This window comes from Epinephelus lanceolatus, chromosome 14 (genome assembly GCF_041903045.1).
Source record: "Epinephelus lanceolatus isolate andai-2023 chromosome 14, ASM4190304v1, whole genome shotgun sequence".
Lineage (NCBI taxonomy): Eukaryota > Metazoa > Chordata > Actinopteri > Perciformes > Serranidae > Epinephelus > Epinephelus lanceolatus.
This window is the reverse complement of record NC_135747.1, coordinates 32,330,990-32,349,182: the sequence shown is the minus strand read 5'-3', so window position 1 is coordinate 32,349,182 and position 18,193 is coordinate 32,330,990. Positions and strand designations below refer to the sequence as shown.

Genomic DNA, 18,193 nt, shown 5'->3' with positions numbered 1-18,193 from the left:
TGCCTTTTCAAAGGCATATATAGCAAATGGCAAATGGAGTTTTTCTGAGAACACAGGTATAATTCTAAGGTAGCAATCTAAATTACTTACAAGGAACTGTTTTCTGCCTAAAATAGTTGGAGGGCCCCCTCACCCCATGGGCCCCAATGCAACCTCCATGCCTGCACTGTCTTATTTACGCCCCTGAAAATCAGTGCTGACATTCTGGAAAATCACATGTACTTTAAGTTTATTTAACAGTTTTCCGCTACAGCAGAAGCTCTCTGCTTGCAGCATTTTTTGGGGGGGCATCTCTCCAATGCTTGGGCAAGACACAACACCTGCTCTTATATAGTGTTTAGGGGTTGTTACCTATGCTAATTGGTTACTTATGTTTAAGAGGGATACATCATTCAGCACACCTGGGGGAGAGCAGATTTGGATGGTTAAGAACATTTGACACATCTGGAGTCAACTTCTTATTTTTTCTCTTAAGAGAAAATATGAGACATTTAAGGGAATAATGCTGCTTGATGCAAAATGAAGCTCTTGACCGTTACAGGCTTCTCATCCCATTTGACCTGAGCAGCTGCTGCTTTGTCCACATTAAAAAGTAGCATGTGGAGTTTCAGGGATGTAACCCTGATTTATGGTGCTTGTATGGGGTAGTATGTGAATACGATAAAACTATTTCCACACCACGAGGATCAGCTTGCTTTTAAGATGATGCACAATTTCTTTCTACAGCTCAAGCAAAAAGCAAGCACAGAACTGATTTGCAAGCATCACAGTGAGCCTGGTGAGCAAACACTGCTTTAACTAATGCAGATTTTCTCACGGTTGTACAGCCGCAAACACAGGATATAAGTAAGCAGCTGCACCACGAGCAAGATATATATGATATGTATAACACTGCGGTGGCGTGATGAACTCAGCAGACTTCACACTACATCAAATCATAGAAGAGTCAAAAAGAGTTGCATGGTGTTTATGCGACTGCTTGTACTTTTGTGTCAGTAAGATTTGATTTTATCTGTTGTGGTGTGACCTTTAGAGGACTGATTAAAGTTCCAAAAACTGAATTAAGACCACCTGCCACAGTGAAATGAATAAAATACACAAGGATCTGTTTGCATGATTCAGATGCTACATTTTAATGGCAATAAAAGCATCAAGGAAGTTCTTAGTGTGAACCACACGCATGTCCCCAAATCCATGTTTGCTCAGCAAGTCTGCGTACTGGCTCTCTGTCCTCTCTACTCCCTCGGTCTGGGCAAGCATGTTCAGAGACTGCAGGGCAGAGTAGGGTGTCAGTCCGTCCAACATGGTCTCAGCTATGAGCACTGCGCATCCTATGGCCCAACAGAAGAGACTGTTCAACAACCAAGTTCAAAGGAACATTATCAAATGTCCGATCAGACATACAAAACAATATCCTGATCAGTCTGTATCGGATCACCACGTTACAGACTCACACTTCATCTTAAAACATTCCAGACTTCAGGCCTTGATTTTGCCAAATGTTGCCTACAGTATACAATATATCACAAGACCTTCCTTATAGTGTTGCTGAGGATCAGTCACGCTTTGATGCAGAGCATAGCATCCAGAAGGTTCTCTGTATGTATGACATGTGCCGTTTCAAAACCGTGGCTCTTCAAAAGCAGACTGTATTCTGGCGCGCTCCTCTGCTTCCCCTCGCTCATGCTGAGGGCCTGGAGCAGCCCACGACTCGGGCCGCTTCTGTCTTCATCCAGGAAGATCTCACTCAGCAGGAGTCCACAGCCTGGCGGCATGGTGCAAGTGCATGATGTGTATGCAGATGTACAACTTAACAGAACAATAGTGGTAGTTTTGTAACCTCTTATCCCCTTGCATGCCTTTGCTTCAGGCAAAATATAAAGATCAAGGAGGAAACCAAATATACCAAACTGGTATTTTGGCTTGGCTAGCTTCTTGCCAGTGTTGTTTTATATATCACAAAATAACAGATTTAATCACACATTCTAAATCAGTTGAACACTGACAGTATCAGGTTTACAGCAGCGGTTCAGCTGAGGCCTTAGAGTCTGCAGATTGCTGAAACCAAACAACACAGCATCTGACTTTATCAGATGCTGATTTTATCAGAATGTGGGAACTAACTCAGTCACCACAGTCATGCTATAGAGATCGATAACTGCAGACTCCAAAGTTTCACTGGCCTGTGACTGCTTTACTTATACACATATAAAATGTGTTAGCATTCATTGTTTAGTCAAAACATGCAGTTAAAAAGATTAAATTTACCTGGTGTGCACGCATCCGCGATTTTACTCAGCAGAACATGCACCTTCTCATCAGGCCAGTCATGAAGAATTCTCGCCAGGATGTACAAGTCTGCTTTGGGCAACTCATTGTTAAAGAAGTCTCCTGTTCATGCAGACAAAACAAAGCCATGAGTGAGTGAGTGAGTTACTTCGATATCTAAGATACTGGACATTTAAGATAACTTTCTGTCATTGATCATCGACAGCCAAGACTGTGTTTTGACACAGATACACACCTGCTACAAATGACACCCTGTTGTTTGTCTGCTGCGGCTGGAAATGCTCGCTCATCTCAACAACAGATGGCAAGTCGAACACTGTCACAGACAGCCCAGGGTGAGCTTTAGTGAACTCGTAAGCCATGGCACCTGTGCAGCCTTGGAAAAAACAAAAACAAGATGATGTATACATATACAAGACTGGTTTATTACTCGGGGATTTAAAGGTCCAATGTGTTAAGCCCAGTTCAGACCAAAGATTCGCAAAAAGTCGAGATGAAACAGACAGCTACTTGCAACACGCTGTTCTGCAGCGTTCTAAAAACCTGCTGGTTCACACCAATGCAACTAAATGAAGTGTATCATCTTAATGCAACAACTCTCTGTACTTATGTTCTGATTTGCAGCTTTTCAGGCTCATTTTGTGGCTGAATATAATTTGTAGCTTCTTAAAATATGAATGAGGATAGCGATAGTGAGATACTGGCTACAGCTGCATTTGTAGTAGTGATGAAACGGTGAAAACAGAAACAAAGCAGGCACAATAGCCTAACAAGGCCTTCCCTGGGTCTACCTCCTCTGTGGTAGTATAGGTAAGGTAAAGGAGGTTGTTCGGTTAGTGCGGGGAGCAGTGAGACCTGGCATTAGGGGAGTGTCTCTGGGACGCCAGAGATCACTGTCTAGCCTCCTGGAGGTGTCGTGGGACTAACTAGACGAAACACCGGTGAAAGGAGGTTCCCACCCGATGACCCCAAAGACATGTTAGTTATCACTGCTCACGGGTCTGTATAGTTAAGCCTTGCCATAATAGCTTATCGTAGGGCTTAGGAGGATTATTCACTGAGCGCTGATCCCTTTTTCTTTTTTTTTTTTAATTAGAGCACAAACTTCTTGTGTTTATTTGAATTCAGAACTAGCCCAGCTAGTGACTGCTGTGAATAGGGCAGCTGACAACAAGGGAAAGACCATGTGACCGCTTGGAAAGACAGCTGACAGGAGGGAAAAGACCCCAGCGGTGCTGGCATGGGTTAGCAACCCATGGTAGCAGTGGTGAGGCCTAGCAGCCTTATTACAACCAAAATTAGCTACAGCCAACATAGGGAAAATATCCCAAGAGTCAGCGAGAGCAGGGGTGGAAGATGACTCACAGGTGGATTACACGGTAACAGACATTGGAAAGGACACGACTATGACTTGGACCGGTGACTCAGTGAAGGATAGGGGCACGGACCTATCCACCAGTGCTAGAATTAGCAGCACTCAGGGCAAGGTGAGCGCATCTGTAGAGGGCAAAAGTAGCATAGTTGAGAACAAGATGCTTCAGGTTTGTCCTTGCGGCTGGCAGAAAGTAACATCAGTGAAAGGCCTCAGAACTCATCAGGGAAAGAAGAAGTGTGTGGCAAAGAAAGGGCAGAGTAGCCGCATTGATCAGTACTTCCTAAGAAGTCAGTCGAGTCAGTCGGATGAAGTCCAGCGGCAGGTAGAAAACCACAGTTCGCAGGATATCAGTAACGCTGCCACTGAGGAGGAGGGGGTAGTAAGAGAGGATGCAGGTGACACTGAGGCCAGTATGCTAGCCAGAGAAAGAACTATGGAGCAAAAGGTTAGAGTTAGATGGCCTAGAGCAAATGACAGTAAAGAATGGGAGATAGTTAATAGAGACTTGTCAGTAATCTTGAGTAGGCTTAGAGGAAATGCAATACAAAGGTTAGAAAAGATGGGAGATATAATGTATTCATATGGTGTAGAGAGGTTTGGGGTGCATGAGAGAAAGAGGAGTGAGAGGGTACAGTCAGGTAAGTCTAGGCGGCAGAGAGAAATAGAGAAGTTAGTCAAGGAAAGGAGACAGTTAAGAAAGCAGTGGAAAAAGGCTACAGAAGAAGAAAGGGAGGGAATTAAGGTGTTGCAAGAGGAGTTGAGAAGCAGGCTAGCAGTTCTTAGAAGGGCGGAGCATCTCAGGAAAAAGAGGAGGAAGAAGGAATATGCTAGAACAGGTTTTGTCAGGGACCCTTTTAAGTTTGTTAAAGGATTGTTCAGCCAGGAAAAGGGAGGGCAGCTTAAAGCAGAAAGGTTAGAGGTTGAAGAATATTTGAGAAACACGTATTCAGATTTGGAGAAGAATAGGATAGTAGGTTTCCCACCTGATATCCCTCCATTAGGAGGGATAGAGCATGAGATGGATGTCAGGCCACCTAGGTGGAAGGAAGTTCAGGAGGTGGTCAGGCGTGCAAAGGCTTCTTCGGCCCCAGGGCCTAATGGAGTCCCCTACCGGGTTTATAAAAGTGCGCCTGATACCCTTAAATTTTTGTGGAAACAGCTAAGAATAGTTTGGGAAAAACAAATTATACCAAGAGCATGGCGTAGGGCAGGGGGTGTCCTCATTCCTAAGGAGAAGGAGTCTGTGGACCTGAGCCAGTTCCGGATGATTTCTCTCTTGAATGTGGAGGGGAAGATTTTCTTTAGTGTAGTAGCGCAGAGACTAGCTAGCTACTTAGAAAGGAATAGCTTAATAGATACCATGGTGCAGAAGGCAGGAATACCAGGTTTTTCAGGGTGTTTAGAGCATACTAGCATGATCTGGCACCAGATTCAGGCAGCGAAGATTAACAAAAGGGACCTACATGTAATATTTTTAGATCTTGCAAATGCGTTTGGTTCAGTACCGCACAGCCTCATTTGGAGTGCGTTTGACTACTTCAGAGTGCCACAGGTAGTTGTTAACTTAGTGAAAGCATATTTTCAGGATATTAGGTTGTGTCTAAGTACAGCAGGTTTCACAACAGGTTGGCAGAGGCTAGAAATAGGCATCATGGCAGGGTGTACAATTTCTCCATTAGCATTTACTATGGCAATGGAAGTAATCATCAGGGCTTCTAAGTGGGTGGTAGGTGGGGAGAGACGGCAGAATGGGTTGCATCTTCCACCAGTTAGGGCTTACATGGATGACATGACACTGGTGACCACAACAATGCCATGTACAAAGAGGCTACTAGAGAAGGTAAATAAGAACCTCAAGTGGGCCAGCATGAAAATCAAGCCTAGTAAATCTAGAAGCATCTCGATATGTAGAGGGAAGTTAAGTGATAGGAAGTTTGTCATAGATGATGAGGACATCCCAACAATTAGGGAAAAGTCAGTAAAGAGCTTAGGTAGGTGCTACAATGTAGAGTTGAATGATAAGGAACAGGTGGTGAAATTTAGAAAAGATGTGGCTGAAGGATTGGATAGAATAGATAAATCAGAACTTCCAGGAAAGTTGAAGTTGTGGTGTTTGCAATTTGGCCTATATCCTAGGTTAATGTGGCCATTGTCAGTTTATGAAATTCCAATATCTGTTGTGGAAAGAATGGAAAGGTTGGTTAGCTCCTACATTAGGAAGTGGTTGGGCGCTCCTAGGTGCCTAAGTAGTGTTGCATTGTATGGAAAAGGGATACTTCAGCTGCCAGTATCTAGTTTAACAGAGGAATTTAAATGTACCAAGGTCAGGACAGAGCTCTTGTTATCTGGGAGTAAGGACGTGGTAGTTAGGAGTGTGGTTCCAAATCCAACCAAGGGGAGGAAGTGGAACCCAAGATCGGCAGTTCAGGAGGCAGAGGCAGCTTAGACATGCAGAGATTGTAGGTAATGTTCAGTTTGGCCGGGGAGGCCTGGGGCTTGGCTCAGGTAAACCGGTATGGAATACAGCAGGCCTCAAAGATAAAAGAAAGCTGGTTGTAGAACAGATACGCAGACAGGAAGAGATAGTAAGGGGTGCAAAGGTAGTGGCCCAGGCTAAACAGGGACAGTGGTTGAATTGGGAAAGTGTAGAGAAGAGGAAGCTTAGTTGGAGGGACCTGTGGAGTATGGAGGAGAATCGTATTAGATTCCTGGTAGGGGCTACATACGATGTGTTACCAACCCCCCAGAACCTAAAACTGTGGGTAAATGAGGACCCATCATGCCCATTGTGTTCACGTACCGCAACTTTAAAGCATATTTTGTCAGGCTGTAAAGTTGGCTTGTCACAAGGCCGATATACATGGCGACATAATCAGGTGTTGAAATGTTTAGCTGCAGGCATTGAAGGGAAACGAAGACAGGTGAATTCAGAAGGTGTTAAGGATAGGGGCTTAGTAATTCAGTTTGTCCGTGAGGGAGAGAAATACAGAAGGGATAAGTTAGTGAGGAGGCAAGGGTGTGGCCGCCTAGAAGGTGCTTGTGATTGGGAAATGCAAGTAGATTTAGGGGGAAAGCTTGTTGTTCCTCAGGAAATAGTCTGTACCAGGCAGAAGCCTGACTTAGTGTTGTGGTCAGTGAGTCAACAGATAGTTTATTTCATTGAGCTGACAGTTCCTTGGGAAGACTCAGTGGAAGAAGCCTATGAAAGAAAAAAGCTTAGATATGCAGACTTAGGAGCAGAAGCTGAGCAGCGAGGATGGAAGACTAGGATTTGTCCAGTGGAAGTGGGGTGTAGGGGATTCATAGCAAGATCAACTGTCTCACTCCTGGGGGAACTCGGAGTGCGGGGACAGAATTTGAGGAAGACAGTGAGGGAAATGTCAGATGAAGCAATTAAATGCAGCCAGTTTATCTATTACAGAAGAAATAATGTCAGCTGGGGGCCAGCAGGGGGAACTACTAAGCAGGGCACATAACTCCTTGAGATCAGGTGGAGAGATCCACTTCCTGTCAGGAGAAATCCAGGAAGAGGAAGTATTTAAGTGTGGGAGTGGCCTATTGGAATCCATTTTGTTTGAGGCCATGCGGCAAGGTGAGTGTGCTTGCTGATCCTGTAAGTCCAGTTAGCTCCTTTAACTTTAGCTTATATTGTAGTTATGCTATGTAGTGTGTGAAATAGAGTATGGTGAATGTGACAGGAAAGCTAGTATCAGCATTGCTTCTGCCTGGAGCTCGCATGTATGGAGCCTGGGTTTGGTTGAAGATGGCAGTGCTGTTTGGGCTGAGAAAGCCATGTGTAAGTAAGAAGGAAATCCAGGAAGAGGAAGGTTATTTAAGTGTGGGAGTGGCCTATTTGAATCCATTTTGTTTGAGACCATGCTGCAAAGTGAGTGTGTTTGCTGATCCTGTGAGTTCATTTATCTCCTTTAACTTTAGTTTACATTGTAGTTATGCTATGTAGCGTGTGAAATAGAGTATGGTGAATGTGCTAGTAAAGGTAGTATCAGCATTGCTTCTGCCTGGAGCTCGCATAAACGGAGCCTGGGCTTGGTTGAAGTTGGCAGTGCTGTTTGGGCTGAGATCACTGTCCAGCCTCCTGGAGGTGTCATTGTTGTGAGGGCTCGTCCTGGGGAGGTAGACTGTACAGCCTAACCCGGCGGGGGAGTGTGATAGCCTAACAAGGCTTCCTTCCCTGGGTCTACCTCCTCTGTGGTAGTATAGGTAAGGTAAAGGAGGTTGTTCGGTTAGTGCGGGGAGCAGTGAGACCTGGCATTAGGGGAGTGTCTCTGGGACGCCAGAGATCACTGTCTAGCCTCCTGGAGGTGTCGTGGGACTAACTAGACGAAACACCGGTGAAAGGAGGTTCCCACCCGATGACCCCAAAGACATGTTAGTTATCACTGCTCACGGGTCTGTATAGTTAAGCCTTGCCATAATAGCTTATCGTAGGGCTTAGGAGGATTATTCACTGAGCGCTGATCCCTTTTTTTTTTTTTTTTTTATTAGAGCACAAACTTCTTGTGTTTATTTGAATGAAGTAAGCAGCTCCAATAAGTTAGTCAATGAGAATGTGTGTGTGAGGGGATCAATAAGCACACACAGCGAGCAGCAGCAGCGACCCACTGTCCCACACCTGCACACTGTGAGGATGGAAACAGAGGGCGGGGGGGGGGGGTGACCTTAATGACTTAAGTGGGGCTCAGACCGGCCAGTTCAAACCACTGAAACATTTCTCTGCAACGTTCTAAAACAGTTTCGTCTCGTCGTGAAACATTGCTCTGAACTAGGCAACAGCTGAAACTTCTCCTGGTTAGAATTCCCTTAGTGTTCATTGTTCAGGAGGCTTTTACATTTATCCCCTTAATCCAATAGTGGACTTTTACAGCTTTACGACCGTCCCTTACCTCCAAGGTCGCAGGCAGTTTTAAAACTGGAAAGGTCAAAGGCTGTTGCGACAGCCTTTCCCGTAACCTTAGCGATGCTGTGCATGGCATTCATGAATCTCAGCTTGACTTCTTGACTGTTGTAGAAGGTATCCTTTAAACAGAAACAAATGATGTAAAAAAAATAGCATCTGCAAAATATTTTCAAATGTTTTCTCCCTTCACTTGGCTGAACTTGGAGACAGTCACCTGAAACATATTCTTGGACGCTTTGCCAAAAGCCCTCTCGCGCTGATTGGCCCCCTCCTGCACAGCTCTCTCCAGGTGGGAGAAGAGAGGCCACACTGTGTCGTTGCAGTGCTGGATGTAGCCCCGCAGCGAGAAAGGAGCGTCTGACAGCAAAAAGCGCGTGGCCAGATCTGTGTTCTCGTACCCTGGCCTCTGGCCCGCTTCGAGTACAGACACTATAAAACGTGTGGGAAGTTAATTTGAAGTTAAATATTAAATGTTATCTCAACAGAGGTGAGGGCTGACTCACTTCTTTGTTTGCTCTTCAACAGTCCCAGTGACACGCAGGCTTCCAGCAGGCATTCAGTGCCCTTCACTGAGGCTTTGATCTCCTGGGCCACCTGTGCTGCATCCAGCCCTGGTCTGCTTTGTAGCAGGTCAAACACGCACATCTTGGATGCGGTAAACAGTGCCTGGGACATTTTGAGAATGGCAGAATGGATACAGAAGCAAAGAGTAATTTTATTTCTATGAATACGATATGTAATTTTAGACTTCCTGCTTGCAGACTGTGCAGATCAAGACACACACATGCATAGGTCTAAGAAAAAAAAAAGTGCAGTGAAACCCACAACTTCTCCTTTTTACACTTCCGTTGGACAGGTTAAACAAACAAGGTTCAACATGTTAGTTGCTGAGATTTAGAGGAGCTGGTAGAAGTGATTTGTTTAACTTCTACAATTGCTTTTCCCTGTGCTCCCTATTTTTATGCCTGCTAGGCTGACGTCTGGGTTGTAGCTTTATATTTAATGCACACATATATAAAAGTGGTATCAATCTATCAATAGGAGTGTATGATTGAGGAAAATTGATAATCACAATTATCTATCATGTTTATTCATTGATTTTAGGGACAAAACATCTTTATTGCACTTCCATGCTGTGCTACATTCCTACTTATGTACAAAGTTTTACATTAAAAAAAAGGCTTAAAAGAGGGCACTAGAGAGCGAATAATGGAGTGAGACGTCTTTTACTGAGCTCCTGCTCAGCTTTTCCTTTTTTTAAATAACTGAAACAGCGCTGATCTACAAACAAGTTCATTCATATCCCAAGTGCTCCCTACGAAGCGGCAACTAAACTCCAGAAATATAAGTATAGCAGACCGTCTAACACCAGGCCCACCGCCTCCTTGACGCAGAGATCAAGTGCTGACTGGGATCATGCGCTCAAAACTCCCCGTACAGACTCAAAAGAAATCCTTTCGAGTTTTAAAAAAGGCCTTAAAATAAGGTTTTTCACCTGAATTCAGTGCATTTCCGAGAAGCAATTTAAAAAAAAGTTGTACCTAAAATATAAGCTAACTAAAGATTAATATGCCATTGCAACCAAATTAAAACAGTGTTATCGGACATGTTTTATCCAGAGTGTCTACAGGTATTAGACACCTCAACATAATGCTTCTTTTTAAGACCTTTTTAAGATAATTTCAACCAAATTTAAGACAGATTTTTGGACGAATTGTCTTTTTCTTACCAGTTCTTTTAAAAGTTGTTGTTTTCACATCTTGTCTGTTTTAATTATTGACATGTAAAACACTTTGTAACTCTGTTTTGAAAAGCGCTCTATAAATAAAGATTATTATTATTATTATTTTCTTATTCAAGCATTGCAGGTAAGTATAAAGGTAAGTATATCTGTGATCCTGTGCAGAAGTAGGTTTTATTATAGTTAGTAGAGCTAAGTAAGTGCAAGTATAAAGTAAAAAGACAGTACTCATTTTGACAATAATTAACAGACTAATAAATGAAAAATGTCTGTGGCAATTAAGACTTAACAGTTTCAAATTTTAGTCTATTTAAAGACTCTGAAGGCGTAATATTTATAAAGTGTGTTATTTTTTAAATGTTATGTTGAAATGTTGAAATTAGGATATTTTAAGACTTTTTCTGTACCTGTGGACACCCTGTTAACTCTAATTACCTTTGAGGCTTTGAATCCATCCATCAGACCCATCATTCGCTGCAGGTCCTCTTTTTCTGGCTCACTGTCCTCATGCTCTGTCACATTGAGCTCTATCGTCTGCCCTCTGCTGGTCATCGGCGGTAGTGTTGTATTCTCAGATTCTGTGTGTTCAGAAAGGCTGTTGACCAATGCCCAGGGACTCTCATCCACTTCACTTTGACTGCCTTTTCTTTTCACCTACAAGAGGAGGCTGTTACTTACAAATAATGACAAATGAAAGGTGACACTGTGCTCGTAGGGTGAGAAAACTAACTTTATGGGCGGGACTGGCGGAAGAGCAATTCTGGTGTGTATGCTTGGCAGATGAGCTGGATGAGGAGTTGTGTTTGGCTGAAGAGCTGGGACTGTGGCTGGACTGAGCTGGCAGGCTGGGTGAGGGCTGAGTGAGTATGGAGGTTATGGGAGTGCTGTTGTGACTCAGCTGCACAGGCGCACTCTCTTGGTCCAAGAAGGAAGTACAGCAGTTGTAAATAAGGTCCAGCTGTTTGCAAAAGCGATTGAGGGGGAAACCCACAACATTGAGGAAGTCTCCATGGACGTACTCAACCAGCATCCCGCCGAGGGCCTGAATGCCGTAGCCTCCTGCCTTGTCCCTGACACACAGACGCAAACATTTCACTTGTACAGCGACAGTTACAATAATACTCAATTCATACAAAAGCACTTGCACTCATGTACACAGTGGTTGTTTGTATTATACTTCTGCTTCTTCTTCTTCTTCTTATTCTTCAAATGCAGAACTAATCAAACAATGCACTCTCATTGACCCACGTAGAGATCTACATTTTTGCTGACATGCTCCCCGTCAAACAGGACAAGGCAAACACAGATAGAACAAAACTCAAAGCATCAAAGTCCAAAAAGCAACAGGTTCATGAAGCTCCCACCCACTGACAGTCATCCACTGAATGAATGCTCGGTTACGTTACTACACTAAGAGAAATCAATAGCTATTAGAAATATGTGAAAGTTCAAACGTCCATACTCACATGGGTTCACCGCTATTGATGTACTCCCACAGCATCTGCTCTGACAGATCAGCAAACTTCACCTTTGTTTCTTCGTAGAAGTCAATCAACTGATAATCTACTTCTTCGTCTGGGGGGGAGGAGAGGTTTAAAAATGAAACGTGTGCACGACATTTGGCCAGTAAAGCCCTCCATATATGTTTAGTAGATTAGTATGCAATCTACAGTACATTACTGCTCAGTTTCTCCTCGCATATTCTTGCTGGACATTTAAAGGGGGCGTATTGTGCTCATTTTAAGGTTCATAATTGTATTTAAGGTTGTTTTATATGCTTTAACGCTAAAAAAAAAATACTTAATGTTTCTCATACTGTTTGTGCCGGAACACCTGTATTCACCCTCTGTCTGAGAAGGCTTCGTCTAGCATCTGTCTCTTTAAAACAAAGCCCAGTCTGCTCAGATTGGTCAGTGTTTCTGGGTTTTCTGCACCATCACCACGGCCGGGGAATGACTTTAAAGGGCCAGACACACCAAACTGACGGAGAACTAGCAGTGATGAGAACCCTCTGCTTTGCCACCTCATGTCGATGTGCCTCAGCCAAAAACTTGCACATGAACACACCAGGGATGTGCGTGATTAGTCGTCTAAACGATTAAAACGCCCGTACAAGAAATATTAGTCGGTTAAACTATTAAGTGTTTTAAGTGTTTATCTTCATGTACAAGGCCGCTTAACTGTCATGCAGCCAATGGCCAATGGCCAAACTTTGACCCTGACTCTGGTGTGTCAGGGTCTTAAAAGAGTATGACCAGATGACCACATAAAGAAATCCTGCACACTATGACATCATAGTGTAGCCAGAGTAGATAAACCTCTTGTAAATGGTGTGTTCAGGACAGTGGGAAACCAGAGGTTTCATGCTGACAGGGATTGCTTCTACATATGTTACCTCATTATTTGAAACTAAAGCCACATTCAATATGAACATCCTTCATTGTAACACTTCTTTTTAACGGTTCTAACAAGTTTTCCTTAGTGAGTTTCTGCACAGGACAAATTGTAAGTCTAACCATTATCAGTTGGTACTTACTCTCTTTCTCATGGCAGAGGACAATAGCTACACCAGTGAAGACACTGTGCTCTTTACCACTTAAACTGGAAGAGAAAATAAAGAAGACAGAGCCTGTGAAAAACATCCTGTCCGTTTGTTTTGTTTCTAAAGTTAGAAACAACAATGACAACTCTCACCTTGAGAGCATCCTGTAAGCATCATCTTTGTCAGCTGGTTTCTCCAGAATCATGCCATCTATAGTCTAAAATTAAATAAATTAAAAATAGTAGCCAAAGTGAATTTAGAGTGTAGCGTAGACAGAGTAGACAGATAAAATTCGCAAAGCTCTTACCACAATAGTGTCTGCTCCGATTACTATGTCTGGAGTCTTCAGGTGTTTCTGAAGCAAAGAAAATATTATCGACACATCACTCAACAGGGTAACATACACTGTCACACAAAAAGGAGCTTAACTCACAAAGGGCATCCTCCTGGCCACCTCCAGGGCCTTCTGTTTGGCTGTCTCAACAGCATACTCATGAGGTGCCTTGAAAAGTCCCTTGTCCAGAGTTTCTTTAAACCAGGATGGGACCACCTCAAACCTTAAGCCCTGATGTGCAAGAGAAAAAAAGCAATAAAATTATACTCTTGTGGTAGAGAAAAATATTATATATGAAGAAATGTATGACTTGTGCACTGTATATGTTCATGGTGTGGTCTGAGAGTCCTTTATTGTCAGCATGCATGTATGTGTCGAGGCTGTGGGTGTCTGGAGGTTAAGATAAGCTGTTGACCTTGTAGATGTCCCAACCTAACAGTCTGCATTACACAACATTGTTTTGACTCCTCCAAAGTAGCGGGATTCAGTATGATGTGGGGAGGCTGAGCAAATATAGACATGTATGTAAGTTTACTGCAACACAAATCTGAAATCAGAGAAATGTTTGGCACAGCATATGTGTTAAATTTAAGGCTTTTTAAGACCTTTTTAAGGCCACCTTATATGACATTTAAGACCAAACCTGCAATGGAAATACAAATTTCATATATATATATATATGTATATATATATATATATATATATATATATATATATATATAATACTGATGTCAGTTTAAAATGTACAGTAAGGCAAAATGACAACAATTGGGTGAGTTTAAGTTTAATATGTTTAATGTAAAAAGAAAACAAAATCTCATCACTGTCATTAATGCTATTTATTAATGCTATTTATTATTGCAATTCTTAGGTGTGTCCAATGATTGTAAGCAGTCATTGGGTCTGTCAGGCTGTTGTAATTTTCGCAGAAATATTTAAGACCCATCAAATCGGAATTTAAGACAGTGAAAGACTTTTCAAGGCCTAATATTAAGAAAACTTAATTTAAGAGATTTTTAGGCTTTTTAAGGACCTGTAGACACACTGGTGGACAGAAACATACCAAAAGCTTAAAGTAACATGTAAACTAAACTTATACTTTAAACTTATACATGTAAATCAGTCCCTCCAGGATCTCGCGGCAAAAAAAGACTTGAATTTGCGGCCAATTTTTGTCAAAAATTGTGATACATATTGTGGCATTTTTATGCGATTTTTTGCGGGAAACTGCGGCAAATCTAAAACTACTACCTTCAAAAAAATAAGTCATAAAATCACTTGAATCATCATACTGAATATTACAAAAACAGCTGCAAATGTTTTTTATAGTTCTCTTCTTTAGTTTTATTTAATTAGTTTCTCTCAAACCAGACAATGTGACTGTAAAACAACATGTAAGCTACACCTTCTGTAAACCAGGGCTTGAAGCAAGAAAAAATCCTGTGCCTGAAATTTTTTTTAGAGAGCCTTCTGTGCTAGGGGGGTCCGGGGGCATGCCCCCCCCCCCCGCGGAAGAAAATTTTGAACATTTGACGTCTAAACGAATTAATCTGGTGCACTTTGAGAGTATCAATCAAGTATCACATCAAGGAGCTAGAATATCAATTTCAAGGTTTTTAATAATGAAATATGAACAGTTCACCAAAAAAGGAAAATTTGGTCATCAGCTACTACGAAATGGTTGGGGCCGGGCAATTTTAGGCAATTCTGAGCAACAAGTGGCAGAATAGGAAGACAACAAGAACGCATTAAAATGTACGTTTTACATCAGTTGAAGCTTGAACTCACAACCTCTGACACCAAGGAGCATCTTCTATCTGACTGAGCTAATTTGCAAGTGACAACTCATTGGTGGCTTCACAAATCATCTCACTTATCTCTACCACACCACCTCTTTCTCTTTCTGTATGTGTGAATTGCAACCCCCAACCTGTAGCCATTTCTCTCTCTCTCTCTCTCTCTCTCTGTGTGTGTGTGCGTTTTCATCTCTCTCGTGTCTAGACCAAACTGAACAAATATTTATAGACAGACAAGCAACATCATAATTAAACAGGCTTTTATTTTTTAAATTTATTTTATTTTGAAAATTGGCCGGATTCTCTCGTCTTTTCTGTGTCCGACTTCCAGTTTGGTATGATCCGCTTTATCCAGCTTGACAGAGGCGCTCACGGCTCGTGTGAAAAATAGACCAGATGCCGAACTGAAGCGCTGCAGTGCGCGAGCCTCCGCGGGCGCTCCGCTCTGCTCACCGGCCTGTGTAGACAGTCAGATAGGTTAACATGGACGCCGACTGAAAACTGCCTCCGCTGCTGGGCGCTGCGCTTCGGTTCTGCTTCCGGTGTGTCCGTGGCATGACTGAATGAGAGACTGTGAAAACTTAAGGCCCGTTCTATTCTGCCTCTGATTGGCTAGAAGTCCTTGTTTACCTTGAGTAATGTGATACACCATTGGTAATTGGAACTATCACTTTGCTTTGCTTTAAAACGACTGGTTAAATCACTGTTGCTACGGCAAGATGATAAAATATTCACGAGAAAAAAATATTCCTGCACCAGAATATCCCTGCGCCGGAAATCCGGCACCGTGCCGGAGAACTTCAAGCCCTGGTAAACATAACATTTTAATACATTCAACACATATTGTATGCATTTAAACAGTGCAAATTCTTATGTCAATACAGAGCATTTCTCCATACTGCAATGCCATTAGCGCGATTTGATGATGCGTCTGATGACGTTTCAAATGACTTTTGAAAAATTGCAAGCCCCTGCAGATATTGCAGTCTTTCGTTGAATTTGTGTTAATTATTGCGATCGCAAGAACGCGATTTTCTGGAGGGACTGGTAAATGTAAACTTACACTTTAAGTTTTCGGTATGTCTCTGTCAATGCACACATGCTGTATGATATCAGATTTGTATTGAAATGCACTTGTACATCTACCTAAGAACCACTGAGGCTCACTGAATTTGTTTTATTATTCATCAGTCGTCATCCTTTTTGAATTTCGAATTCAATACCCGAATCATCCTTTTACACAGAAACAGAATATCCACAAAAACATTGTGACTAAGATACTGAGTGTGATATTTTATAGTTAAAAAACAAAAAACAAAAACCAGCTTTCTTTGGTGGTACACATATTCAGCCGAAACATTGTTTGTAAATTTTGTGTTCTGTGCTGCAGTTTCTTGTTACTTGTCGACCAACTTATACACCGATACAAAAGTATCTGCAACAAGCTAATATGGGTCAATATATCAGTATAGCTGATTAATCTGCTGAGTTATAAATACACCATTATTATCAGGTCAAACAAATCATTTCCGATTCATTCAGCCCTGGATTTCACAGGCTTGTTTTGTTGTGAGCTTGCCATGACTGGATTGGTGAGCTTGCCATGACTGGATTGGTAAATATTTACAAGTAAGATACACCTACATTTGTTTGATTAACTACTATTTGGCATATGAAAAAAACTAACTTTGTAATAATGTTTGAGAAGTGTTTATATGATTCATACATTCACATGGACAGCTTGACTCTAAGTCAGAAGTTTTTGGTCCTGAAAGCAGAGTCATGGACTACAGAAGAGAAACCTTTTTCCAGCTCCATTCAATATGTACAATTTCATGTGTTCACAATCAAACAAAATGTGCAGTTGTCATGATATATACACACTTCTTATGACTTTAACACATACCGCATTGCTGAGGATCTCCAGTCTCCTGGGTGAAGCGCTTGCCAGCACGACCAGTTTCCCGGTGAGCTTGGAGATGACAGGGTTGAGCACCATGGTGGCCTTCTGGTCTAACCGCCCCTACGGTGATGAGCAGAGTTAAACATTACAGATGTGGCCTAGTTCATGTCTCAGCCATAGGGAGTCAGATGACTGCAGCTGTCCAGTTGTGTCATTGAGGACAAGTCCATACAGTCCTGAAAAGATTAGGTCCTTAGTTGATAAGTTTTATGGGATGAAAGATTAATCTATAATAAAAATAGCAGTTAGTTGCAGCCAAGCCAATATTTCTCATAAATACATAAAAGAATAATGCATTAAACACAATGAGCTGCTGTGCTGTAAAGACACCTCCACCCACTCTAAGCATGAAATGAATGTTAGCCATTTAAATAAAGTTACAGGTTTTCCAAACGACTGTGACCCATGCCAATGTGTTTACTGTGCCTACACACTCAATGTAGCTTAAGCTAATCACGTCACGTAATAATAAATATAACATACGACATACCGTTACTTAGTTTACAACTCTGCTCTCCTAAAGTATAACTTGGTGTTAGCTAGCAGCTAATACGCTAACTTACAGCAAAGGTTGGTTCGCGAGCTCAGCTCCAACAAAAGTGACATGGTTAAAAGAACACATTAATTTAAGAGAAGCACGTTTAAAGGTCTGAGTGTTATCTTACTGTATATAATGCAGTGGACTGTTTCACCTACCTGCTCCTGCTTTCCTCAGCTCCAGTCAGGAAACTGCCACCTACTGCCGCCTGCTACAGGCTGGATAGGATAGGACGACCGGTGTGACGTCGCGTACGTGATGACGTTAATGACGTAGGCGGATGAGCGGATGATTCGCACACTGGCGGTCATAGATTTTTATTTTTGTTTGTTTGTTTTCTATTTTTATTTTTATATTTTTTTATTTATATTTTTAATTTATTTTTTTATTTATTTCTATTTTTATTTTAGTTTGAATTTAATTTATGTTTTTTAAATTTTTTTATTTCTATCTTTATTTTTATTTCTATTTTTTAATACATTTTATTGAACAAATTGCACATATCACTCATTTTGACAGTAACAGCAACCATGGTGCAAAATTCAAACAAACATGCCAGAGTATTTAGGTTGAATAAATAAAAAAAGAGAAAAAAGAAAAAAAAAAAAAGAAACTAAAAAAAGACATTAAACACACTTTTTTGAAAATATAATATATATATATATATATGTATTTTTCTTACACAATACAACAAAAA

The 18,193-nt window shown here is 41.8% G+C and overlaps 1 protein-coding gene across 2 annotated transcripts; it reads right to left on the bottom strand.

Moving 5' to 3' along the window:
- Positions 1-1,108: 1,108 nt before the first annotated feature.
- Positions 1,109-17,749, bottom strand: asmtl (acetylserotonin O-methyltransferase-like). Of its 2 annotated transcripts, XM_033618209.2 has the most exons (16): positions 17,655-17,749; positions 16,902-17,018; positions 13,299-13,430; positions 13,173-13,220; positions 13,018-13,082; positions 12,860-12,924; positions 11,790-11,898; positions 11,054-11,393; positions 10,759-10,977; positions 9,086-9,248; positions 8,797-9,011; positions 8,569-8,701; positions 2,525-2,665; positions 2,269-2,391; positions 1,533-1,765; positions 1,109-1,331 (listed from the first exon to the last, which is right to left on the bottom strand). In XM_033618209.2, the coding sequence occupies exons 2-15, from the start codon at positions 16,992-16,994 to the stop codon at positions 1,560-1,562; spliced, it is 2,052 nt and encodes a 683-aa protein (XP_033474100.1). In that variant the 5' UTR covers positions 16,995-17,018; positions 17,655-17,749; the 3' UTR covers positions 1,109-1,331; positions 1,533-1,559. The 2 variants fall into 2 exon arrangements, with proteins under 2 accessions (XP_033474100.1, XP_033474097.1); XM_033618206.2 differs by lacking the exon at positions 1,533-1,765.
- Between the last annotated feature and the right edge of the window lie 444 nt (positions 17,750-18,193).

Coding starts and splice junctions, on each gene's coding strand:
- asmtl (XM_033618209.2), bottom strand. CDS start 16,994: ATGGTGCTCAACCCTGTCATCTCCAAGCTCACCGGGAAACTGGTCGTG. Junction 2,666..8,568: donor AACTGCCTGCGACCTTGGAG/GTAAGGGACGGT, acceptor GTTTTTTCCAAG/GCTGCACAGGTGCCATGGCT. Junction 2,392..2,524: donor CAGGGTGTCATTTGTAGCAG/GTGTGTATCTGT, acceptor CTGCATGAACAG/GAGACTTCTTTAACAATGAG.